The sequence below is a fragment of the Pan paniscus genome, chromosome 8 (assembly GCF_029289425.2).
Source record: "Pan paniscus chromosome 8, NHGRI_mPanPan1-v2.0_pri, whole genome shotgun sequence".
Taxonomy (NCBI): Eukaryota; Metazoa; Chordata; class Mammalia; order Primates; family Hominidae; genus Pan; species Pan paniscus.
In genome coordinates this window covers 30,534,750-30,562,208 of record NC_073257.2, presented here as the reverse complement: position 1 = coordinate 30,562,208, position 27,459 = coordinate 30,534,750, and the positions used below count along the sequence as shown (strand labels likewise).

General features: G+C 37.3%; 1 protein-coding gene across 5 annotated transcripts in view; it reads right to left on the bottom strand.

Moving 5' to 3' along the window:
• Positions 1-1,089: 1,089 nt before the first annotated feature.
• STAM (signal transducing adaptor molecule) overlaps positions 1,090-27,459 on the bottom strand; it is a 75,967-nt gene continuing 49,597 nt past the window's right edge. For all 5 annotated transcript variants that reach the window (XM_003831174.7, XM_034930058.3, XM_034930057.3 and 2 more), the window contains 9 exons: positions 24,745-24,835; positions 21,683-21,875; positions 20,066-20,160; positions 16,656-16,744; positions 12,436-12,523; positions 11,930-11,984; positions 11,207-11,360; positions 8,011-8,186; positions 1,090-2,455 (listed from right to left, as the gene is read on the bottom strand). In XM_003831174.7, coding sequence (XP_003831222.2) covers positions 2,218-2,455; positions 8,011-8,186; positions 11,207-11,360; positions 11,930-11,984; positions 12,436-12,523; positions 16,656-16,744; positions 20,066-20,160; positions 21,683-21,875; positions 24,745-24,835 — 1,179 coding nt within the window. In that variant the 3' untranslated portion in view covers positions 1,090-2,217. The remainder of the gene's footprint in view (positions 2,456-8,010; positions 8,187-11,206; positions 11,361-11,929; positions 11,985-12,435; positions 12,524-16,655; positions 16,745-20,065; positions 20,161-21,682; positions 21,876-24,744; positions 24,836-27,459) is intronic.

The following is a 27,459-nucleotide window of genomic DNA, read 5'->3' as shown; positions in this document are numbered from 1 at the left end:
GCAAGACCTGCAGGTTTCAGAACTTAAAGTCATTCATGATCCTAACTGGCCCCCTCCTATTTCTACCCTCGTCATGTCATTTGAAAGACAAGCCAGTGCTTCACTTTCATTGGAGTTTTTCCCCCTAGTATTTTCATTTTTAATAATGGGAAGGCATAAACTAATACAGTAACAGTTTTAAAGTACTCATCATTTAAACCTTTATAAGGCTAGTAATGTAAAAGGTAAAGAAAAATGTATATGGGTTGTAATAAGGGTAGTTTTTTCTATTCACTGTTACTTGACTTTTATAGGGCAAAAATCATAGTAGAGACTATGTCATTGATTTTCAGCATGAAAGATATCAAAATTAAAATGGGAAAATGATACATTTAACATTAGTAAACAGGAATTTATCAAAAGACAAAGAAAAATTGCGGAAAAGTATATCAGTTAAACCATAATACTCAAATTGGAGTGGAAAAGATTATAATCTGATGGATATTTATCAAAAACTAACTTATAGTATTTAAAATGTGAAATTTGACTTCAGGGCAGGGCAACATATTTTAAACACAGGAAATCAGAACACAACACTTGAGCGAAACACTTAAGTTACCCTTAAGTAATCTTACAGGTGACTAATTTCACAGGCTCAGATTTAAAACTACGGTGCTTTAAATCTGAGTCTGTGAAATTAGTCACCCTTAAGATTACTGGCTAAAGATTTAATCTTCTCTCAAAAAGAAAATAAACAAGCTACCTGATTACAACAGTCTTAGAAAATAAAAATGAAATTTTCATTTATAGTATGAAACCTGTTACATCAATTCATTAAATATGATGTTCGACTCAAATTTTCAGTTGTTTAAATAGTGCTAAAATAATAGTATAGCCCAACCAGGGAAATCGTAAATATTTAAGATTACAATGTCAGTGGAAAACATTTTTCGCATGAATTAAAAGAAAAGCATTCATTTGAAAATATTCCCAAGTAAGAAGCCAAAATAATTCCATTAGAATTTTAAAAGGCCAGAAAGAGCAACCCAAAAATCCAGTTTGAAAGAAAACAATACATATATAAACGTTAAGCAAAGCCAGGAATATAGATTACTTTGAAACATCTACTTATTTCCATTTTAATGAAGAATTAAAGGATACAATGTGTTAAAGACATATTTAAAAGACTAGCAAGGGATTAGACAGACGAATCAAATTTTGTTGATATCCCAAATAATTACAAGAGCCTTTGAAAATGTAGTGTAATTCAGGTTTTCTTTCCAGTTTAAAAATTTCTATCCATTGCCTCTATCTTTGGTGTCACTGCCACCAATAAACGCAGTATACAGCTTAGAAACCTAATTACTATCTTCAACTAGGAAAAGGTAAACCAACATTATTTCTTTAAAATAAGAAATAAAGAATGTGATCGTACTTAATTTTGTCTCATGGTCCCACAATACTCTGAAATGTCATGCCAAAATGTAAAAGTTCAAAAGGGAACATTATCATTTGCTATAATTGCACCAAAAATTTAGCTACTGTACGCTGGTGTGATGACAGCTAGTAGTATGCAGAGGCTACAGAAAGACATGTAGATATATATATATATACACACATATATATATATCTTTAGCTCACAATTAGTAAAAGGTTCAGTTTAATGTGAAACTGAAACACACGACAACATAATGCGCCTTCATGTAAATACGCTAACAACTTTGTTTTCTTGCAGTTTAAAAGGATAGTATAATTACCTTAAATTTACACAAAACATTAAGAAACATGGTAGTTGTTTATGATTAAAATAAAATAGCAACGTAAATTAATTTAACACAGTGTTAAATATATTCACATGATCACCACTGTGATTCAAAATGGCCACTAATGCAGTTACATATCAATATATGTACATTAAATTTGTCACAACAGTTTTTGTAAGTTTGACTTTCTGCAGACCAGGTTTACGAGACAAATAGCCTTGTATCAATTCTTTCATATTACGAAAGGAATTAAATGTTGTAAGTAGTTTCATTCCTCTGCAGGGGCGGGGGTGGGGAAGAACCTCTAAAAAGTCAGTGTAAATTGAGGAGAGTTCTACCTTCTTGAATATTTGAACTTGTTGACCTGGAGAGATTCCTATAAGCTGAGGATAAACACATCTTAAGATAGTAATGAATCTCATAACATTGTCAGTGGCATTTAGCAGGTATCTGCCACCAAGAGGAACACCGGGTCCTATAGCAGAGCCTTCTGAGAATATGGTTGCTGTGGCTGAGGTGGCTGTTGGCTGCCTCCGGGCTGAGGCAGAGTTGATGATGTTAAGTTATAGTTTGGCACCTGGGGCATATTAGGTCCTGCATTCTGGTACAGAGTGACATCGGCAGTTGCAGCAGCAGCAGTAGCGGCAGGAGGAGGACTATATACTGGCGCCTGGCTGGGATACGTGTTTCCTTGAACAGAACTGACCATTGTACTGTGGAGGAAGAAAAACACTCAATTAGATCAATACTGATTTATAGAGCAACTACAGATAAATGGAAAAGCTATTTACTAAGCATTCATTCATATAGTCAATTCATTTAATAACCTTTTACTAAACAGCTATAATGTGCCAAACATTGTTATTTTAGGCATTGTGATATCAGGCATTGCATTAAAAATATGTGTGTTATTTAACCATTGTGTAAAAAAAGTTGGGGGGGGGTGTTGCGGAAATAAGTCTATACCACCATGGAGCGTCTGTTCTAGTGGTAGAAAACGGTAACAAACACATGTATCGTGTGTCAAGTGGTTCTAACTGGTAAGAAGAAAAACAAAGCCCAATACGGAGGACCAAGAGCAGCTGGGGCAAGGGATTCTAGTTTATGGTAGGGTGCCTCTCCAATAAGGCAATACTTAAGCAAAGATGTGGAAAAAGTAAGCGAGTGAGCCAGATAGATTCTCTAGGAAAGTACATTTCAGGTAAACAGAAAGAAGCCTTTGAGGAGAGAAAACACCAAGCATGTTCAAGGAACAGCAGGCCACGAGTGCTGCGGCAGAGGGTGCCGCAGGGGGTGCCGAGGGGAGAGCAGCTAAGATCACCGGCAGGACTGCGGTGGTGGGGAGGTGGCTGGAGAACACACAGCACCTGATGGCCACAATAAGGACTGTAGCTTATACTCTGAGTGAGACAGAAAGACACTGGCTCGTTCTGAGCAGAAGCGTGATAAGATTCCACAGGGTTTAACAGGCTCCCTCTGGACCAGGATAGCTGACTGCAGGTTATTACGATCCACCAGGAGAGAGCCGACCGGCAGAAGAGCCACGGCAGTAATGGTGGAGATGGGAGAAAGGGTCAGAGTCTAGATAGATTTTGAAGATAATGCCTTCAAAATATGATAATGAACAGAAGAGTCCAGAATGCCTGAGGTTTAGAACCTAAAAACTGGTAGAAATAACTGGTAGAGTGGCCATTCACTGATTTTCAGAACACTATGATGGGACCATAGTAGACTCGGGGGTGGGAGGGGTGTGGGGAAGATCAAAGTAATAATCTTGGATCTGTCAAGTTTGATGTCCAAAAAACTGGCAAGCAAAGAGAATGCATAGGCAGTCAGCTATTCAAGCCTGCTGTCCTGTGGGGAAGTACGGAGGAGAAATACGCATCTGGGAATCCTCGGCAGATCCACGGCATTCAGAATCACCGGGCTGCATGAGGTCCCCTGGGAAGCGGCTGCAAACAGAGAAAAAGGCAGTCCATCTACTGTGCACTGGACCTTGAAGTCCAGAAGATAAAGAGGCAAGAGGCAAATGAGGCTGAGAAGAAGTGGCGGTGAGGCAGAAGGGAAAAGAGAACGGTCACCGGCAAGTGAAGAAAGCATTTCAGAAAAGAGGAGGGAATCACGAACTGTCAAATGGAGGAGGAGGAGAATGGTGAACTGACCGGGAGTCTAGCAGTATGGGCATCACCAGGGTCCTTGACAAGAAAGGTCCCAAAGGACTAGTGGAAGGGAAGGCCTCATAACCTCATTTCTCTTATTTCCTTGAAAATACGGAAGCACACGCTCCAACACCACACTGATCAACTCTCTGCAGCTGCACCCCTCACGTACTGAGCTTCCCTCCCGCTCCCATCGCTCCGCTGCCAGTACTCCCATCTCAAGTCCCTGCACTTGTGCACTGCTCCCATTAGAAAAAGAAAGAAAAAAATTCTTCAAAGGGTTGTCTTTATCCACTGCCTCTACTTCCTGTCTTCCTGTTTCCAACGGAATACATGCGTTTCCACTGTAAGACACTAGGTTAGCTATGTGAAGAGAAGTACTAAGATGCTGAGAATTCCCCCTACATTTGTATTAAAAATGTAAAACAAGCGATATAAAAAGCAACTGCCAAATTTTCAAAATACTGCCTACTTCTAAACTTTCCTCCAATTGTTATTTATAAATCTATTGTTGGGAAATTCAATGCTCTTGTACTTGGCACAAATTCATTATTTGATGGTAATTTATTATAAGAGACGGTAATTTAATGCTACATTTCTCCAACTAATGTGGTGACCTAAGGCATTATTTGTCATCACTCCATATGTGTGAGACATAAAGTTGATTAGGAGATGTCAAATTTCATACTATTATTGACAATGGTATGGGCTATAATATTGCCGTAATATAGAGTCTATGCGCTGGGTTCTGGAGTCAGAATGTCTGGTTTAGAATCTTAGCTAAGTGGGACTTCTGTTCTGTCTCCAGGTCTCAGCTTCCCCATCTATAAAATGGGGGTAATAGTTTACCGACTTCACAGGTTATTATGAGGAATAAGTTACTTTGTGTAAAGCATACAGCACAGTGCTTGGAACATACTAAATACCCCTTAAATGTTAGCATTATTGTAATCATTCTCAATTTACAGTTCCACCGTCCACCCAGTTGCCTGGGGCAAAACCATGCAATTCACCAATACTTCTTTCTCTTATCTCTGCACTGAGCTGTCTCCCAACCATGTCACCCAATGTGTAATTATTTGCTAATCTCCTAAATAACTCTTTCCAATTAATAGCACTGTATCTTGCCAACAAATACTCATAATTTCTTGCCTAATATCCATGGTCTCCCAGCTTCTAATCTTGCCCCTATGAATCCATCTACGCTACTGCCATTTAAAGCCCTTTCTGAACTTTTTCATTATCCCTAAGATGGTATCTAGAACAAGCATTCTTCGACCTTGGCAGTGTCTTCAAGTATGTCTCTCGCTGCTCCCCTACACGCTTTCAACCCTTGGTAAGTGTGCTGCTGGAATGCCAATACATACCACGCCTTTCACACCTCCCATCTTTGCTCACTCCATGGGTACCATGCCATTCCAGGCTACCACATCTCTGACGTGACAGAACATCTTCCTCACTTTTTTTCTACTGGCTAAGAATAACCCTCTTGGAAAACTTCCTCAAACCCTGAGGCTCCTAAGGTACAAGGCATATATCTTCTTTATTTATAAATCATGTTGTATAAAATTATATTTTTTTATGTGTTTGCCCCTACTACTCAGTAAGCACCTTGAAGCTAAAGAAGACTCTCAGGTGTCTAACACAGTGCCTGGCACATGCTGACTGTAGTAAACTAAAATCAGAGACAAATAAATACATAAGCTTCAGTGGTCTCAAAATACTAACAGTAATTGTCACTTATTATCACCTTATAATACTACCATCGCTACAGGTAGCTTTAGAAAACCGTCATCAGTGACACCTTCCCCAACTAACAATAAGACTGTCCTAGGATGACAGAAGTCTGAAAAACAGTGAGCTTTAACACCAAAATTTTATGTAACAAGAGATAGCCTCTCAGATATATATAAACTGAGGAGTGCTAAAAAACCTGCCTACCAAAAACAACAACAATCCTCACTGACCTTGATTTGCCGCTAGAAAGCTCGAGTCAAATACGCAGGACACCTCTAGTAAGGAAACTTCTAACCCTGGCCCTCGCTCCTTCCAATTTCCTCATCCTACATTTGCTCTACCAGCAATTCCTCATTTCCCCATTGAAACACACAAACACACATCTGTTTTTATATATTGATAAACAGATATTACATATTGTACCTTTATATATAGATATTTAAATGGCCTCTAAGCCTTTGTGAAGCCTTTGCAAGGAATTTTTAAAAAATACACCTAACTGGTCTAATATAGCACTTGAAATTGTCATTAACACTAAAACATGTATTCATAAAATATTTACTGAGTTCCTAGCCAGTGTAAAACTGTGTGCTACATAGGATGGCTATAGAGGTGAAAGAGACAGTGCCAGCTCTCAAGATACTGTCTTCAGTGGGGACACAAACAAGTAAAAAGGCAACTACCAGCCAGGAAACAGAAGTACACACACAGTCCTCTGACAGCACACAGGAGGAACAGTGCTGAGAGGTGGAAAAGCAAGGAAGATGTCCCAGTAAAAATGCAGCTAAGCTAACAACTAAAGAATATGCAGGAATGAGCCAGGACGAGAGGGCTAAATATTTCAAGAAAATGTTCTTCAAAAGACACCTGTTGAAATAAACATGTGTTCCTTGAGAGGTGACATTAATAGCTACACTCTACGGGTAGGGTTGGGCCTATGCCAGGGATTTCACATCCCGAATGCAGAAGCAGAGTCACACACAGAGAACAGCGGCAGGGTACCACAGCGCTACAGAACTTCACTGTTAAAGCACCTACCAACAGGTTATCTCATTCACAAGGATAATTTCCCAAGGCCCCGACCTTGAAGAATGAGTCTCAAGTAATCTCTAGTAACAAGGAAGGTAGAGCAGCATGTGACATAGTCAAACAGAGGACTAGCAGGGGAAAAGTGGCAGTTCCAGCTAATACTAAAATAGCTGCAGGGTCCTATTAAGTCAGGAACCCTAGTGTCTTCTCAACAATTCCTACCTTCTAGCCCCTTTGTATCTAGTTGTAAAGCAACATGCTACTCTAAGAACAGCTGTTTATTTTCCATAAGGGTATTCATTTCCACCAGATTTCAACTTAAAAAAAAATCCTGCAAGAGTGCAAGCTACACTTAACACTTTTTTCGAAGATACAGAACCACTAGGGAATGCCCTGTTTTCTGACATGTGGGCCTTGCCATCATCCCCCTTAAGGTCACTTCGGGATACTAGATCTGACAACCGAATAATGCTTGAAAATCCCCAAGCATCTCTAACACGTAACTCTTTGAGGATGAGTAGTGCAAGAGAGAGCAGTGCAGGAGCATTCCTGGGCAATCCTAACACTGCTAGAAAGGTTTCTAGAAGTTGTGCCTGTGCTACCTAGAAACTTCTGTTGCCAGCTAGAATGTCGTAACTTCTAGAATACACGTTGGTAAACTCTTAAAAGCCTATCCTTTATTTGCTTCAAGGAAAAGATTTCAGCTTAGAGTCCCATTAAAGCAGAAAAAACACACAATAATCATTTAACTACATGACAGACAGCACTGTAAGTAAATGGCAAAGTAAATGGGCCTCTGTCATCACATATTCAGCCATCTGCCTCCTGAGAAACAAGGGTGCTTACCTTCTTATTATCTTCTTGTTTCAAATGGGGTACCTTGATATAATATAAACTAAATTCCAAAACAGGGCAAAAATAAGAAAATATTTGTCTTAAAGAGAGCTCAGAACTATATATTTTAAAATAACGGAATTTAGATTTTATACAAAATGTGTGGGAAAATGACAAATTATAGTCACTAAACATAAATTTCATTAAAGACATTATCAAATATCATAGATGCAAATAAAAACAACAATAAAAACTTATGGTTAGAGTAGTATTAAAAATATAAGGCTGAAACCAGATTACATGAGTTGAGCGAGTCGGGAGCAGAGGACCAGCTTGCTGGCTGGTACTGGAATACCACAGAGGCTCCACCACTCATTAGCACGAATGGGGCGGCCGCATGACGCTGACCACAGATATTTATTAGCCAGATTTTATAGTTATAGATAACTGGGGGCACTTAAACAGCTGTAACAGCACTAACTCCAAACAAGAATCAACAGTAAAATTACTTTGGGTAAGCGGCCTGAGTCTGCTGACTAGGAAGGGCTGGGTTTGCGGATGGTGGGACCACTGCCTGGCTGAGAGAAGACAGCTGCTCCGGGGGAAGACTGTAGCTCTGGAGGTGGCTCATCTGCGCGTTCCCTGCAACCAGGTAGGCACCACTTGGAGGCGGCCCTGCGTACACCTGCGATGGTTAAAGAGAAATCATATTCAATTCTAAAATTTTAATAAGCATACTGAACTTTCTCTGTAGAGGTATTCAGTTACAAAAACAAGAAAAATCACCACTCTGGAATCCTTTTTTTAAAGTTATTTCTGTCAACAGGCATTTTGAAAAACGCTTTTCAATAAAATAGGCTGTTGACGGTTTTCATTTTTAGTTAAACATATGCTAAACTCATGTTATCTCCATACTGAAGCATTAAAGAAACTTATCCTGAAACTTTATACTAATCTCCCTTTACATTAAATATATTTTAATATTCTGCATGTTGGTATTTTTTAAGGAATCCCAAAGGATATTTAGAAAGTGTATTTGAACTCATTGTTTTGTAGCCATAGACTGCAATGGATACAAGTCACATTTCCTAAACTGCAGTTTATTGAACAATAGAGCAAGCTAACTTTCTAAAGCAGGGGTCAGCAAACTTTTTTGTAAAGGGCCTGACGTAAATATTTTAAGTTTTGTGGACCATGTAGTCTCTGACACAACTACTCGGCTCTGTCAGTAAATCAGAGTGGCTGTGTTCTGATAAAAGTTTATTTAAAGCCGCCGGGCATGGTGGCTCATGCCTGTAATCCCAGCACTTTGGGAGGCCGAGGCAGGCAGATCACGAGGTCAGGAGATCGAGACCATCCTGGCTAACACAGTGAAACCCCATCTCTACTAAAAATACAAAAAATTAGCCGGGCATGGTGGCGGGCGCCTGCAGTCCCAGCTACTCGGGAGGCTGAGGCAGAATGGCCTGAACCCAGGAGGCGGAGCTGCCAGTGAGCTGAGATTGCGCCACTGCACTCCAGCCTGGGCGACAGAGCAAGACTCCGACTCAAAAAAAAGTTTATTAAAAAAAAAAAAAAACAGGCAACAGGCTGGATTTGTCTACTTCTGTATTTAAAAATGCATTTTTTTAATCTAAAGAGATTGAAGTCTTAACTACCCAAAGTCTAAAACATATAATGTCCTAATTTTCTGCAGTATTCATTAGATCCTTCCATTTAGCACTTCTGTTAAACGACAGACCCACAGGGATCCAAAGGGTCTTCATTATAAACACAGCTATACCAGTCCTCCTAACTGTATTTTGTCATTCTTCGAAAACTGAACATGAAGGTTTTTTGCTTCCTTGTCTCAAACTGGTGATCAAGACTCTAAAGCAGGTGCCCTCCAGCCCCAAGTTTCTTGGGCCTAGCTGTTCATCTACAGGGTGCTGGCCCCTCATTCTGCTAAACGTTAATCTGAACACAGTCCGTGCCCACTTTACATGGAAAAAATGGAGTATCTGGCTAGTTTTGTTTTTATTTATTATTATTATTATTATTTTTTGAGATGGAGTCTTGCTCTGTCGCCCAGGCTGGAGTGCAATGGCACGATCTCGGCTCACTGCAACCTCCGCCTCCCGGGTTCACGCCATTCTCCTGCCTCAGCCTCCCAAGTAGCTGGGACTATAGGCACCCACCACCACGCCAGGCTAATTTTTTTGTATTTTGAGCAGAGACAGGGTTTCACCATGTTAGCCAGGATGGTCTCCATCTCCTGACCTCGTGATCCACCCGCCTCGGCCTCCCAACGTTCTGGGATTACAGGTATGAGCCACCGCACCCGGCCAGTATCTGGCTAGTTATTCCCTATAACCTCACCTCACCGTGATGAGTTTGTGAAAAGGGGGTCCTTGAAATAGTTGCTTGGGGTGAAAAGAAAGCAAAGGGCTCCACACTGCATTGCATGCATTCTCATGTAAAGGTGGGAAAATTCCAGAGTAAAGCAGTTTTTAAATTATGGAAATATATTTTGTTGGTTTGTAATAATAAAAACAGGTTTTTACCTCATTTTTTTTTCACTGCATTTAAGTTTTCCTTTTAAGGATAACTAGAAGTTCATTAGATATTTAAGAGAGTTTTCTTAGCTCTAAAGCATTTTGTGTTTTTTACGAAACTACTTTATTGAGATATGTCTGACCTGCAAAAGGCTATACATATTGAGTGTACACAACCTGATGAAGAACTAAGGTTCTTAAGTAAATAATTACATACAAAGCTTTAAAAATATGGGCCTTGGCCGGGCGCGATGGCTCACACCTGGAATCCCAGCACTTTGGGAGGCCGAGGCATGTGGATCACGAGGTCAGGAGATCAAGGCCATCCTGGCTAACACGGTGAAACCCCGTCTCTACTAAAAATACAAAAAAATTAGCCTGGCGTGGTGACAGGCGCCTGTAGTCCCAGCTACTCGGGAGGCTGAGGCAGGAGAATGGCGAGAACCCGGAAGGCGGAGCTTGCAGTAAGCTGAGATTGCAGCACTGCACTCCAGCCTGGGTGACAGAGTGAGACTCCGCCTCAAAAAAAAAAAAAAAAAAAAAGGGCCTCAACCCTGAGGATTCTGATTCAATAGGTCTGGAGTGGGACGGATATATCTGTAATTTTTTTCAAAAGCGTGATGGCTGATTCTGCTGCATACCCCTGTATAAAAGCTATTTCCTTTAAACAACAACAACAACAAAAAACTATTAGCATAATTAGTATATTATATACTGTAATTGCCAAGTAAAAAAATTCTGTTAAACTTTATTTTAATTTTAAACATTAGTTTTAGAAAGTTTCAAACAGCTATTCCAAATAATCTCAAATGCATTTGAGAATTTATTTATTTATTTATTTATTTTAGAGACAGGGTGTCGCTGTTGCCCAGGCTAGACTGCAGTGGTGTGAACACGGCTCACTGCAGCCTCGACCTTCTGGGCTCAAGCTATCCTCCCACCTCAGCTTTTCGAGAGCAGGGACCAAGGAACATGCCCCAGCCTGGCTCATTTTTTTTTTTTTTTTTGGTAGAGACAGGGTCTCACTATGTTGCCCAGGCTGGTCTTAAACTCCTGGTCTCAAGCAATCCTCTTGCCTTGGCCTCCCAAATTGCTGAGATTACAGGCATGAGCTACCACACCTCACTGTGCATTTGAGAATTTAAAACAACATGGGCTTCTAAAAGCTTACCTGAGAACCAGAAACACCAGACGACTGCATATAATATGGCTGATTCTGTAACTTTGCATACATGGAATACATGGGATCTTCGTTCATTAACTTGGTATATAAGGAAAGGGCCTCCATCACTTTCACGTTAAGTTCTGAGAGTTCTGAATGTTTTCTGAAACATGACACAATAATTTGAAGCATAGCTGTTACTAAAATGATATAATGCTCTAAATAATGATACATCAAAATATCAAAAACAGCAAAAAGTAGTACTAGTAGACATTATTAAAAATTTCACTTATAACAAAAATATCCTGCATTTTAGCCCTGAAGCAACCCAAACTGTTTAAGGTTTACGTGCTGTGCTGAGGGAACTCCGGCTTATCGTACCTGACTGTACCAGAAATATCTTGGTTTCCCTAGTTACTAACATATGGGTCATTTGTGAGCTCTGGTAATGCCACTTCAGCAAAGAGAATTACACAGCTATCCCTTGTTTTTAAAACGACCTATCTATGCTGGTCCTTTTGACTATATTGCAAAGGTCGATCAAATCCTCACTTTAAAAAAAAGGACAAATGAGTCTAATTCTCCACATCTAGCACAAGACACGTGAATGAGAGTTGGTTCCTCCACAATATTTCTTTTTTTTTAAAAAAAGGCAGTTATAGCCCACTTTGCTGTACAGTGATAGCTTCAGGAAAGAAGGTACACAACATAAATGCACCCATGTTCTTTTACCTATCAATATCTTCCAGCTTTTCATCAATGAGAGGTCCCATCTGGTGACACATTGCTAAAATGACAAGATGTGAAGAAATATAAGAAAGTACAAGAAAAAAAAATGTGAACCTTTGATAGATATTTGTATAATTTAAGGAATAAAAGATTTAATTTGGAGTAATAAAAATATACATTTTTTAACCTTAGTCTACAGAACCCAAAATTGATTTTCTTAAAGTATAATGGTGACAACTTAATCTAAAATATTAATCTCAAAATCTTAAAGTGCCATTTTTCATTTTACCAGATTCTAAAATGTTGAACAGAACACTTAGTTTGGATAGAAAATTATAAGAATTCAAATTCTACCCAAGGTTTCAACTGCATATGAGAGTGAGCCTGGGTCAAGGAGAAGTGAGAAATGTTCCATTTTTAATATTATCCTCAAAACCCATTCTTTAACAGGACACCAGTTATTAACCTCTAACTACTCTTTATTTGCAAGGTAAATAGAAAAGTTTTACCTTCAAGATGAAGCAGCTCTGGTAGGTCTGGCTGATCATCACTGGGGTCTGTACTTTGCAGCATCTGTAGCAACTGGTCCATTTTATCCTACAGGAATTAAGTAGTTAATATAAAAAGCTACCAACCTTTAGGCAACTTTATGTTTTCACTTTATTATCAACTAGACAAACTTTTGAAATTCATAGTTATGGAGACTCCAATTTTGCTTTTATGTTTTCAGTGTCCCATGTATTTATTCTCTCTAGTATTGCATGAAGTCAGAGCCTTGAAAGTGCTTCCTATATATTTTTGAAACTGCTCAGGAGGCTGAGGTGGGAGAATCACTTGAGCCCAGGAGGTCAAGGCTGCAGTGAGCTATGATCTCGCCACTGCACTTCAGTCTGGACAACAGTGCAAGACTCTGTTTTAATAAATAAATAAACCAACCAACCAACTGCTAACAGAGATTCTCTTAAGCGAGAAGAAATCAAGCCACATTTAAACTTACAATGCGTGAGTTCTTCCACCTCTTATGTCATGCTAGAGGATTTTGCTTTGTTTCGGAGCAGCTTTAGCTTAGCCATGCCAACAAGTGTACTATCCATCTCAAGATGGCATTGCTTATGACTAACAACTTGTCATTCCTTCTTGCCCATGGTGAATACAGCAGCTGTTTCAGTAAGGCAGAGCTCAGCTGTATCACAGCTGCTCTTCTGAGTGGGACTCTTAGGGTTTATTCCACATTTTCTTTCTACCAGTGTTTCAGTTGGTCATAAAAGGAAGGAGGAAGACTAGTGGTTTCTCTATTTTCCTATTTGGGAGAGGCTGGAAGGTACCTCAAACCAGTGACACAGATCTATTTCAGAATCTTTTGTTGTACAGACCAATGGAATGAATGAAACCATTATTACATACACACATCTATACGATATATAAGTATATATGTATTTATGTTTTTAAAAAAATCCAAACAGATCTACTTTACCATGACTACTACTAAAATAATTACAAACCTTTCTCCATGCATGGTTTTTACATGGTTATGCTACTATATATAGGTACGCAGGGCAAATAAAGACTACTAATTCTAAGCAAAGTAATTATTTAAAATTTAAAAACTATGTTCTGTGTAAAAGGAAAATAGCTTGAGAAACGAATTAATCATCAGAGAGTGAAAGTGACATAAGTATGCTAAAAAAAAAAACTCTTCCCAAGTCAAAATAATTGTTTTTTTGAAATGGATACCAATTTTCAATGTAAATTATTCACAATTTTCATTTTAAGCAGTCTTAAAAAAACAAAAGCACATGTCAAGAAAGTTTGCCAACCACACACAAAAAAAGGTCAAATGAAAGTGAGAGCCCATTAACACACAGATGGTTTCCATTTTGTTTGCTTACAGAATACTATACAATATTTAAAATTATTTAGTGTCAAAGAAGTAGGGTTTCTAGATAGATGATTAGTCTGCTTCTGCAAGTATTTTCTTTTCTTTCTTTTTTTTTTTTTTTGAGATGGAGTCTTACTCTGTCTCCCAGGCTGGAGTGCAGTGGCATGATCTTGGCTCCCTACGACCTTCCGCCTCCCAGATTCAAGCGATTCTCCTGCCTCAGCCTCCCAAGTAGCTAGGATTACAAGCGCGCACCACCACGTCCAGCGAATCTTTGTATTTTTAGTAGAGACGGGGTTTCACCATGTTGGCCAGGATGGTCTCGATGTCCTGACCTCGTGATCCGCCCGCCTCGGCCTCCCAAAATGCTGGGATTACAGGCGAGAGCCACTGCGCCTGGCCAGCATTTTCTTATATAATGCAATCAGCCAAACATCACTTCTCCTAGCCCAGGTGGATTCCTTGCCCTTAGCACAGTCTTCCACAGTCTGTTTCGCAATTCAAATTTTGTTTCTGCCTCCCATAAAAGATTGCTAAAAGCCCATAAACCCCTTCACATATTTCAAAGATAACATCTCATTTCTTATACGTTTAAAATGTTACAAAGGATAAGATTCCCAGGACATTAAGTGTTGACATTTTAAAATAAAATAGTCAAAAATTCCTTTAAATATAGCCAAAGGAATTTAAACACCATAGCAATCTGCACTCACCATTACCATTCAAACAACAGTCTCTGTCATGTATTTCAAATTGTTTTTTTCCTTGAACTTACCATATTTCTACTCAATTTCCCCTCCAAAATTTTATCCTAATATACTTGAAAGTTTTCTACTGATGACCATATGGGATTTCTTTGCACTGAAAGTATGTAAACTGATAATACTCTCAGTGTTAGATTCATTCATATGTATAAGGTAATGATTATTATTATTAATATACAAAGGGTCAAAACAACATTAACTATATTTCAAGTTTTGAAAAGTAAAATGAGCCAGGATTCAGCACCAGTTCTATTCCTATTTTTTGTTTTTATAGTTGAAAGTGAGGAGAAATTTTGTTCATATAATCAAGCTATTATAGCAATTTCATTAAGTTCTTCGGTATCTTCTGAAAGATGGAATGGAATGACAGTGGTCTGTCATTAAAAATTATTTTTAATGATCTACTAGCTGAAAATTCATTTTGGTCCTATTTTTTAAAAACAAAAAATATGGAACCATCTCAGCAGTGTTAACTAGTCATTAGAGCCATTACTTCCTTAATACCAAAACCAATATATGAAATCATCCCTGGTAATTCTTATACTCTGAGGCAATGTACCACAGTAATCTTCACTATGGGCAAGCGGTAAGCCTTTCTTCCGTAAAGTTGGAGAGAAAAATTGAAAAGGGAGAGGAGTGGGGTAAAAACGAAAAATGGTAGGAGAGAATGTTCTCGGGCAGATCAATTTTAGGAAAGAATGCTATGGTAACTGAGGATCTGAAAAGATTCTCTTTAAATTATCCATACCAAGGGCCAAGCAAACTTTTTCTGTAATGGCCCGCCAGTAAATATTTCAGGCTTTGCAGGCCATATGATCTCTGTTGCTACTACTCAATTCTTCCACTGCAGCACAAAAGCAGCCAAACAATATATAAACAAATTTATCTGTGTTCCAATAAACAGGCAACAGGCTAAATTTGGCCTAAGAGTTTGCCAACTCCTCATCTATACAATGTGACACTTGAAAAATCCTTAATGGTTTGCTAGTTGCATAATTTAATGTATTATTAACTCAACAGTTATGTTAATGTTATTTTTAAAACATGGTAATAAGTTTGAGTAGAAAAAGACAACCACAAACATACTTTTTATTTTTTCATAAACACGCTTAAAGATGAAAAAGGTAGCCAGTTTTAATCTTTTCTTTATATGCAGTAACAGCAGATATTTCTATAAAACTTAACTAAATAGGAGTGATTAACTTAATTCAAGAAATCTCAAATTTAAATCCCAATAATACCAATTTGGGTACCATTATGTGGCTCCAAAAAGTATGGTGTGTCACCAAGTTGATATTATATTTTTGAGCATAATTACTAAAAATATACATTGTTTCAGGTTTGACAATGACATATGAAGACATTTAATATAAAATTAGTGTAAGCTTTTCCTCAAATACTAGAAAGTGTTCAACACAAGGGGGAATCATGAATCATCTCCAATGATATTCAATATATTAGCACTGCTTTTATGCAATGATTTATGTAGAAGTAATTTAATGACAATTTTATTTTTACAACAGTAATTTATTTGTTTCAATAGATAGTCAATGAGTGTCCCTTCCTCAGTCATGTGCAAACAATCTTAATATCCTCGTTGAGTATGCTGGGAAACAGGAGTTCTCGCATGATATGAATAGGAGTGTAAAAACTTGTTTTGCTCAACAATTTGACAGTATCTATTAACATGGAAAACACACAAATCCCTCAACTCAGTAGTTTCACTCCTGAATATCTACCCTAAAGAAACACAAAGATAGATGTTCAAAAAAAAAAAAAATCTCACTACTACACTAAAAACTGTAAACAACCTAGGCATTCAACAATAGATTAAATAAATCATGGTAAGGCCACTCTACAGAATATTCAGCAGGAATTTAAAATAATGAGGCTCTGGCACGGCAAACAAAGGACTGGAGAGGAAGTTTCAAAAAACAGTCTGCATCGTCTATATTGCTTGAATTTTTATAAAAAAATACAAAAATTTTTACAACAAAAAAACTCAAGTAATCAATTTTTTCTTAAAGCAAAACCATTTAAATTTCAATACAAAGTACCAACTCCTATCACCATGGAAACCACTTACTTCATCAATAAAGGCTGGTTCCGGCTCTGGTTCTATTGTCTCTACCTGAACATCATCACTAAATTGTACCGTCTTCTTCTCTGTTTTAACTGTAAGATATGTAAAAGTTATCTTTTTTTAATAATACATTTAAAATTCTACTTTAAAGCACTTTAACTTCCAAGAGAGATGTGGGGCTTTTTCTTATATTCCCAGCAAGCTAAAAGGCACGATTTAAGAAATAACTGAGTTGCAGATTTTGGCAGTAATAACAGAACATTACTTTATGAAATTGGATTTCTTAATTTTCTCTTGTAAACATTTTACAGTTTCCATAAAAAGAGATTTCACTAATAGTAAGAGTTGTATTTCTGAAAAAAGGTTAATCACCTACTACATATCAGAGTTTAGTAAGCTGGAGGACAAAAGCAAAGTTTTACAATGGCCTAAGTGAATTCTGCATTTTAAAATAAACCCTCTTTTTAAATTACCAATCCTTCAAGAAAAAATCTCATTTGGTAGAAAAAAAAAATCTGGTTTGACAGAAAATCCACACTACTCCAATGTAATGAATGGGAAAATCAGCTACATATTATCTGGCATGCCACTTAGGCGTTTAGAGAATGACCTCCATGCCAGTGGAGAACCTTGCAAGTGGCCTTGGCAGGGATCTCAGTTTTCCAACAAATCAGCCTGTATTTTCTAGTTATATAATATTATCATTTGACATTAAAAAGTGGTCATTGAGGGATCAACAATTCATTGGCCAGAAGCACAGATTTCTCCTACTCACCAAAGCAATCTTTAAAAACGATTTAACATAACAGTAGCTATATAACAACCTCCAAATACTACTGAAAGGCATATACAACTCTACTAAACAAACTTCCTTTCTATATTTTTAATCCTTGCATCAATGTGGTCAATCAATTCATAAAAATATTAAGAATCATGATGGAAAGGAAGATAGGAGGGGGCAATTTAAGGAAGGGAAATAATGTTTATTAAACTATTGAATATGCTTGATGGAATATTACATTTCCTCCAATGAATCTCCCAATCTTATGAGATATGCCCTTTTTATAAATAAGGTAGTTTGGAAAGATTAAAAACTTTTGTAAAAGAGAAAGCTAATAAATGACAAAGCCTGGATTTGAATGCCAATCTATCTTGCTCTACTAGCCCATACTACTGAAATCTGGCCTGTGCCGGTGATTTTACCCCGAGAACATGAAGTCCAATCACTTGGGTACTCCGTGTTGTGTGCTTCTGTATAACACAGAAATAGCTTAATTTCCAACCTAAGAAATATAATCATTCCATTCAAGTCACCAAAAGCAAAATTCTACAGCTGATTCATTTTCCTATAAAGGAAAAGAAACATCTGCTGCAGACATTTTGCTTTTTATATCTTGAGCTATTACAAGTAGAAAGCTGGGATAGCACTGCATTGGCCATTACCCATAAGAAAACACATGGCAGACTTCATATTCTAACAGCTCTTGACACACAAGTTTGTAACCCCTTTTCTCACAGGAACTAATACTATGTGTGTGTAAAAAAATATATTATTTATATACAATATATAACAAAGGGATTTCACAATATTTTACTGTATTTCCAAACCAAAAGCAAGCTAAATAGGGCAGCTATTTCTCTTTGACAGGCTAAGTGAAATAGACTTCTATTTCCTCAAAAGAATGATGCTCTGGGGATCATGCTAGCACCTGCACCTGTTCTCCACGCTTGAGAACTACAACCCCACTACATAGGCTCTGATGCTTCAGTTTCTCTTTTAGATCGTCCAGAGTGAAAAACATGAGAAAAACTAGAAAACTCATATTGAAGCTGCATTGCTATATGACTTAAAAAAAAAAAAAGATGAAATGGCTCCAGGATCTACATGAGATCCTTGACCTTATCTTGAACAGAACTCCAAGCAATTCTATCCTCTCCAGGAACTGATTCAGGACAAAAAAATAGTCCAAAAACAAACAAAACATCATTATCAGCCCAGGTTATTAAAAAGTCAGCACGCTACGCAATGCCTTTTTGCGTAGTGTTTTTGAATTCTCACAGACATAGAAAACATCATTGAAAGACTGGGTCTCACCAATCTGTCTCTATAAAAATGACACCAGACACCCTGGCAATAACTATGAGAGCACACCATTTTCTTAAAGATCTGTAATTTCTGGTTTGCTGTTCAAGCCTTCTCTTGAAAGAGAAGTGAAGTATCTCTTTATTGTTAACATATATATTTCTGTATCATTTATTCTATAAATATGTAGTATGTATTATAAGACTCACTATTAGGAGCTGCTGGAAATAAAAAGATGACCAAGACAAAGATTTTTTTTCTTAAAATTCTTATAAACTAAAAAACACCTAAGCATCTTGTGGTTTGTAATTTTCTTTGATCCCTTCTATCTAGCATTAAAAAACGATAATGAGATATTTTGCCAAATAACTGTAGCATATCAACCTATATATATAAGCTCTTTAAAAATTTTAAATATTTTATTACAAATACAAATCTTTCTAGATTTGAACATATTTTTCTGTTTTCCTAAATAGAGGGGAGATTATGACTTAAACTTTGCTTGATGACTAAACTCATCATTATGAAGATTCATTAAAGCACAATATTATGTAGAAATATAGTAAACTGTCTCTCACTACTTTGACCGACTACGTAGCTATGTCTCCTGAAACTGTTAAGCCTGCCACTAGTATCACTTTTTCTCCACGGCCCCACTTTCTAGTTTATTATCCTACTCAGCAGGGTTTGTAAATCAAACAAAAAACTTTTATATGATTAGTAAAAATGGCTCCTTCTGAATATCTGACATGTTGCTTGGAGAACACTGCTTTCAAGTCTGGGACTACACACTAGAGAAACGGTCCCAACCTTTGAACAAGAAAAATCCTCCCTGAGGTTATACTGTACTTGTCACACTGTAATCAACTGGTAAGAAAAATATATAATGTATAAATTCTGTAAGACTTCTTAATGAATTTGCATTTTTACAATGACCTCTACATAGATACATATGAAAAAGAAAAGTTAGGCCAGGTGCGATGGCTCACGCCTGTAATCCCACCACTTTGGGAGACTGAGGCGGGTGGATCACCTGAGGTCAGGAGTTCAAGACCAGCCTGGCCAACATGGTGAAACCCTGTCTCTACTAAAAATACATACACACACACAAAAACAGCTGGACATGGCGGCGGGTGCCTGTAATCCCAGCTACTCAGGAGGCTGAGGCAGGAGAATCACCTGAACCCAGGAGGCGGAGGTTGCAATGATCCGAGCTCGCACCACTGCACTCCAGCCTGGGCAACACTGCTCTAAAAAGTTCAGTTTACTCAACTTCCATTAAGAAAAGGATTAGAAAACATCATTTATTGGCAGGCTGGAAAATACTTACTCATTTCTGGTTCAGCAGTGAGATCTGCAGTCACAAAATTGGAAGGAAATAACCCTATGCCTTGATGGGTTTCACCTTTCCACCAGTTAGGATCACTATGACAAACAAAAAACAATGCTTTACCATAACAAATGTATTTATTTCTGTAAATCTTTATCTTTTGTAGTATTCAACTTACACTATTACAAAATTTGAATCTCACAATAACCCACTGAAAAAGCCAATGAATCTTCCTTTATTACAAAAGAAGAAGAAGCCTCAGAAAAGGTAAGAAGCTATTAAACACACGGTTGTTTATCTTCTTGACTGCCAATGCATGCTCTGCAGTTATGGACTCTCTCCCAAAAAAAGAGGCACCAATATGAAAAAATTGTCAGCTTCAGATGGTTCACAGGCTCCAGAGTAAGAAGTCTTTGTAATGAGCTATAAAGACAGGCTCTTATTTTCAGTCTCCATTCCTAAATCATTGCTCTTTCTAGTACACAGCAGCAAGGTTTTTTTTTTCTCCCAACAGAACGAATGTGAAAGATGACACTTCACAGTGCAAAACATTCGCAAAGAGTACACTCCTAGGTGTAAACTCTAGTATATGGAAAGCTAGCAAGCACTCAATACATGTTTTTGAAAGAACAGACGTAAGGTTTTGGGCAATTTCCAGCTAACCAGCTCAAACTTTATTTTCTTCCACTCAAAAAAAAAAAAAAATGTTAAGATATGTCTGAATGTTTGTGTCTTCCCAAAATTCACAGGTTGAAATCCTAACCCCCAAAGCAATGGTATCAGAAGGTGGGGACTTTGGAAAGCGATTAAGTCATGAATGAGATTAGCGACCTTATAAAAGAGACCCCAGAGAGCTCATTTGCCCCTGCTGCCATAGGAGGACACAGCAAAATGACAGCCTTCTACAAACCAGAAAGTGGGCCTTCAACACACAGTCAATCTGTCTGTGAGAAATAAATTCCTGTTGTTTATAAACCAGTTAGTCTACGGTAGTTTGTTACGGCAGCCCAAATGGACTAAGGCAATAAGTAAGAGAGACACTACAGGAAGAACTTTAAATCAATTTGAACTGATTTTTAAAAAACACCTGCAAATTTTAATACTTCATTATCAGTAACAAGCATCAGTAACAATTCATTTTCAAGTAAAACATCACAAAGCTATAGTAAAAAAATAAACTGATGCACTGTATCACCTCCTGAATAAATGTGTAATTCCATACAAAATAAATTTGTTCCATATGGATATACTGTTCTGTGTAAAAAAACTCAAATTTCTTACAAATTCCATTAAGTACATATACATACTCAGTGTTTTTCTAAAACTGTAACCTTTTAAATAATGTAACCATCTATATTATTAGGTGGAACCGAAAATGAATAGATTAAACTAGGCCTCCAAAACAAATTATAAACTAAGTAATAAATAAGAAAAAAATTAAACAACAAAATAAGAATCCACCCAGTATAACACAAGCAAATCAGCCAACTGTCATACAGAGCAGCATCTGGGTCAATATTTATTATTGTATTTGGTAACTGCAATCAACAGGAATAATATGAAACACAGAAGCCATACACACTTTCATACAAATTTTAAATGTAATATTAACATTACCTGTCATCAAGAACTGTAATAATTTCTCCAGCTTTAAAAGTAAGTTCATTGTCTTCAGCAGCTTCAAAGTCATATATAGCACGAACTTTTCGGCCTTCATGTTGGTGGTTAGTTAAGAGATTGGATGTGCTTGGATACAAAGTGGAAAGGGTGGTTGACTGCTGCCTTTGTTCCTTGAGAGACAACTCAATGGCTAGAAAACAATGAGTTTTTAAAGACCCAAAATGTTATTATATCCAACAATCCGAAGAAGTAGAAAAAGACATCAAGATAAAAGGTATTCTTCCTTCAATAGTATAGTTAGAAACTAGAACATATCCTGATACATTGAACAAAAATCATTTTGTCAGTTTATTCATTCATTCACAACTGAAAGTTTAAAAATAAATTAACAAAATTGGAACAGCATGAAAACTCCTATTTTTACTGAACAAATACAATGTAAATTATTCTGGGTAATAAAAAATACAAACTCTTAGATCTACTTTTCTTTTTTAGCTGCAGATATTTTCCTTGACCTTTTTTTCAAAATAATCATCAAAATTGCCTGGAAAGTCAAGAATATCAAGCTTCACTGCAGACTTACTAAATCAAAGCCTTAAAGGCAATCTTGGAGAATCGACATTTTATTGCTCCAAGGGTAATTCTTATCAGTCTGAAGACTCAACCTAACAAATTCTCCAAAATAGATCTCAAACATGTCTCTATCTCCACCACTACTTCCCAAGTGCAGACCATCACCATATGTCACTCAGGCTCTGAAATGTAATATCAGTGCATTGATTATCCTGCTTTCAATTCAACACAGAACCCTTTCTGCTCTTCCGCTCTTGTTTTAGAGTAATAAAAGAAACAATACGAAAACAAAACTTTAAAGCTACTAAAAGTCAATACAGAAAACTATCTTTTAGGACCTTGAGGTAGGGAACAATATTTTTTAAAAGCCATTACAAAGTAAAAATCATAATAAAAAAGCAAACAACTCTGGCCTTCTCAAAACTTAAAATTTCTACTTGATAAAATACACCATTATCAAATTTAAGGTCAAAAACCAAGAGTAGATACCTACAATAATTACAACAGATAACAAACTAATATTTCAAATAAAGACTTGTACATATCATTATTTTATTTAACAAAAGACAATTTACCCAAGAGAAAAACATGACCAGTGAATATACAAAAAAAGAACTCAGTCTCACTAGCAATCAAAAAAATAAAAATTAAAATAACAGGACATCATTTTAAACCTACCAGATTCACGAAAGTTAAACTCTTTTTTTTTTTTTTCTTGGAGGTAATTTTTTTTTTTAATTATTTTTTTTATTATACTTTAAGTTTTAGGGTACATGTGCACATTGTGCAGGTTAGTTACATATGTATACATGTGCCATGCTGGTGCGCTGCACCCACTAACTCGTCATCTAGCATTAGGTATATCTCCCAATGCTATCCCTCCCCCCTCCCCCTTCCCCACCACAGTCCCCAGAGTGTGATATTCCCCTTCCTGTGTCCATGTGATCTCATTGTTCAATTCCCACCTATGAGTGAGAATATGCGGTGTTTGGTTTTTTGTTCTTGCGATAGTTTACTGAGAATGATGGTTTCCAGTTTCATCCATGCCCCTACAAAGGACATGAACTCATCATTTTTTATGGCTGCATAGTATTCCATGGTGTATATGTGCCACATTTTCTTAATCCAGTCTATCATTGTTGGACATTTGGGTTGGTTCCAAGTCTTTGCTATTGTGAATAATGCCGCAATAAACGTACGTGTGCATGTGTCTTTATAGCAGCATGATTTATAGTCATTTGGGTATATATCCAGTAATGGGATGGTTGGGTCAAGTGGTATTTCTAGTTCTAGATCCCTGAGGAATCGCCACACTGACTTCCACAATGGTTGAACTAGTTTACAGTCCCACCAACAGTGTAAAAGTGTTCCTATTTCTCCACATCCTCTCCAGCAGCTGTTGTTTCCTGACTTTTTAATGATTGCCATTCTAACCGGTGTGAGATGATATCTCATAGTGGTTTTGATTTGCATTTCTCTGATGGCCAGTGATGATGAGCATTTTTTCATGTGTTTTTTGGCTGCATAAATGTCTTCTTTTGAGAAGTGTCTGTTCATGTCCCTCGCCCACTTTTTGATGGGGTTGTTTGTTTTTTTCTTGTAAATTTGTTTGAGTTCATTGTAGATTCTGGATATTAGCCCTTTGTCAGTGAGTAGGTTGCGAAAATTTTCTCCCATGTTGTAGGTTGCCTGTTCACTCTGATGGTAGTTTCTTTTGCTGTGCAGAAGCTCTTTAGTTTAATTAGATCCCATTTGTCAATTTTGGCTTTTGTTGCCATTGCTTTTGGTGTTTTGGACATGAAGTCCTTGCCCACGCCTATGTCCTGAATGGTAATGCCTTAAGACTACCAAGTGTTGTCAGATTAATAATAATAGCTTTCATACACTGCCAATGGAAAAGGAAATCATACAACCATTTAACAAAACTGAAGATGTACCAATGCCATGATCCAACAATATTGCTTTTAGTCACACATAATAGAGACGGTCACATATATGTGCACAGAGAATATGTACAAGAAAACTCACTGCAGCTTAATTTTAGTAAAAAAAAAATCAGAAATAATCCACAGGTCCATCAGTAGGAAGACAGAAAAATATGGTACACTCATTAGTACACTGGATATTATAGAACAGTTAATGGATATATCACACGAATAGATCTCAAACATAATGTTGCATGAGAAAAGCAAGTGGCAAATGGCATTTCCAGTGTACTATCTACAAAAAACAAATTTGTTAGACACAAAAAAGCACTTGATATTGTTTTTGGATACACGGTATAGTAAAAAACTGTCATAAAAACATAGACTGAAAGGATACATGTGACAGTAATTGCCTCTCAAGAGTAAAGGAAAGAATACTGAGGAGGGCAACAAAGCAGATTTCAGCTTTTGCTATAAAGTTCTATTTATTCTACCTTTAAATATCTCAGAGAAAAAATAAAGGCTTATGTTATTCCCACCATCAGGGACTTAAAAACGCACCTTTTGCTAAATCTTCTTCTTCTTTTTTGTTAGCCACAGTACCAGGATCCTTGGCTACAAGAGCTGGGCTTGCTTTTGCTTGTTCTGCAGCCTAACAAAAAAGAGGAACACAGTATTTGAGGGTTGTTATCAAATTCTCCTCCTCTCACCCACCCTAAGAATTTGCAAAACCTTTCTCATCAATCTAGCACAGATTTCTGAAAGAAGAAATCCAAACTGCAGCAGCTTCCACCTTAAAAGGGAGAGGGAAATGAATCAGAATTGGAGAACACAGAGAGCAACTGGACACTCAGAGGAGGCAGCCTAGGCACACCCTCCCAGGTTTGTGTGAAGAGGTTCAACTAAAAGCATATGGTACACAAGTCAGAGAAGACAGACTAGAGAAGATTTCAACGTGTTTAAAAAAACTCCAAAACCAGAAAAGAGGCTGGGAGACAGAAAGAGATGACTACTTTAAACATAAATAGTTAAAAAAAAAACTGTAGTATCTATTAATAGTTAGTTACCATTTCCTTTTGGATCAAGTGTCAGGATGTTATCTTCAGGAACTCAGATATATATATATATATAACGATATAAATGCTCAAAAATCCTATTTTGCCAACCAAATTACAAGTAGTTAACTCTGACAGTATATCACTGCCTCTATTAAATTGTGTAAATAAGGGAATACACAACAAACATATAAATCAATTCACACTTCTGGAATTACAAGCTTCTAAGCCTATGGGCTCTGTGGCCTCTCAGTTTTTGCATAGCATTCAAGGCAAATCAGAATTTAGCCTATCTTACCAACCTCATTTCCAACCATTCTGCCAGTTACCAGAAACTGCTAGCAGTTCCTGAGCAGTCTCTATACCGGTACTTTACAGGTCTCACGCTCATTTACTTCTACTTACAACGTTCTCCCCCTATGGCTCCTTTGCTCCGTTCACTTTTTCCCTTTTGAGTTTGAACACATCAGTCAGTAATCAGCTAAAATATCACTGTCAATGAAGCATCCCTAAACCTGTTAATTACACATTCTCTTGTTTGTTCTTATGATAACACCTTCAAACAAGGTACTGTGATATGAGTGGTTAAGAATGTAAGTTGCGGAGTCAGACAGACAAGAGTTCAAATCCCAGATCTACCACTTTCTAGCTGGATGACACTGGGCAAATTAGCCTCTTGGTGCCTCAAATTCCTCATCAATAAAATGACTAAGATAATAGCACCTACACCTCATGGGCACCTCACAGCCTATTTAAAGTATTAAATTAACACATGTGATTCCAAAATCAGATGAGATGGGCTCATTCAGGGTTTAAAACAAAAAGTATGTAACATTACCTCGGGGGCTTATAACGTATGTAGAGGTAATACACATGACAACTACAGTGTAAATAGACCTCTACAGATGCAAAGTTGCTATATTTTACATCAAATATTAACTCAAAGTAGATCATGAAAAGTTATGAATGTATATTGTCATTCCCAGGGCAAACAATTTAAAAATGAAATTCTAAAACACATTCAAATTGCCACATGTACAGCACTTAGAACACTGACTGGAACATTGTAACAGGCAATAATCTCAGCTTCTGTTATAATTGTCTGATTACATGTCTGTCTCCACAACCAGACTGCATGTTCCCTGAGGGAATGTGCCTAAATATTACAAGCAATCAATCAATGTTTGTTGAGGGTATGAAAGGAAAAATATTCAACATTATAATAAAATACAGTTCTACATTCCTCACTTACTGGATTTCGTATTGTCAAACAAATGCACAGGCATTTATTTATTTATTTATTTATTTATTTATGAGACAGAGTCTCGCTCTGTCGCCCAGGCTGGAGTACAGTGGCGAGATCTTGGCTCACTGCAAGCTCCGCCTCCCGGGTTCACACCATTCTCCTGCCTCAGCCTCCTGAGTAGCTGGGACTACAGGCACCTGCCACTACGCCTGGCTAATTTTTTGTATTTTTAGTAGAGACAGGTTTTCACCATGTTAGCCAGGATGGTCTCGATCTCCTGACCTCGTGACCCACCCGCCTTGGCCTCCCAAAGTGCTAGGATTACAGGCGTGAGCCACCGCGCCTGGCCAGGCATTTATTTTTAGAAGAGCTGAGAAGAAAAAAACTTTTTGGTGTTCACGGAATACAACTTTAAACACTCTCAATTCTGACCTATCTCTAGTTGCAATTTTCTTTAGATAATGTTTTAATTATCAGACACTTCTGAAAACTACAGGTATGCCTGGTCAGAAATAAGTTTTACGGTTTACATAAATTTTTGTTCACAATTTGGCAAACTTCACAATTAGATAGATTTGAACTTTTATGGTGTGTGAAGAAATCTCTACCAGTAGAGAAGCACAGAAATAAGCTATGTGAAGCCGCATGTTTCTGAACTGCACTTTTTATTCAAAGTTCCTTTCTATCATCAGGTTCTAAATGTAACAATAACACTTGTCTTATTAAGCAGCCAACTACGGTAGCGGTGCTGCTAGCCTACTTCTATCTTTACATTAAAAGTTAGTGCTAACAGAACTGCATCAGTATGAGTCAGGTGACTTTATCACTTTTCTTAATATTTTTACATTATTTTCTTCTGTACTCAGATGAAAAAAATATACTTAGAAAAATATATCTTCAGAGGTTTTTGTTAAGTATGCCCTAACAAAAATCTAGTCTGATGAAAACACAGTAATAACTTAAGTAACTAAGTGG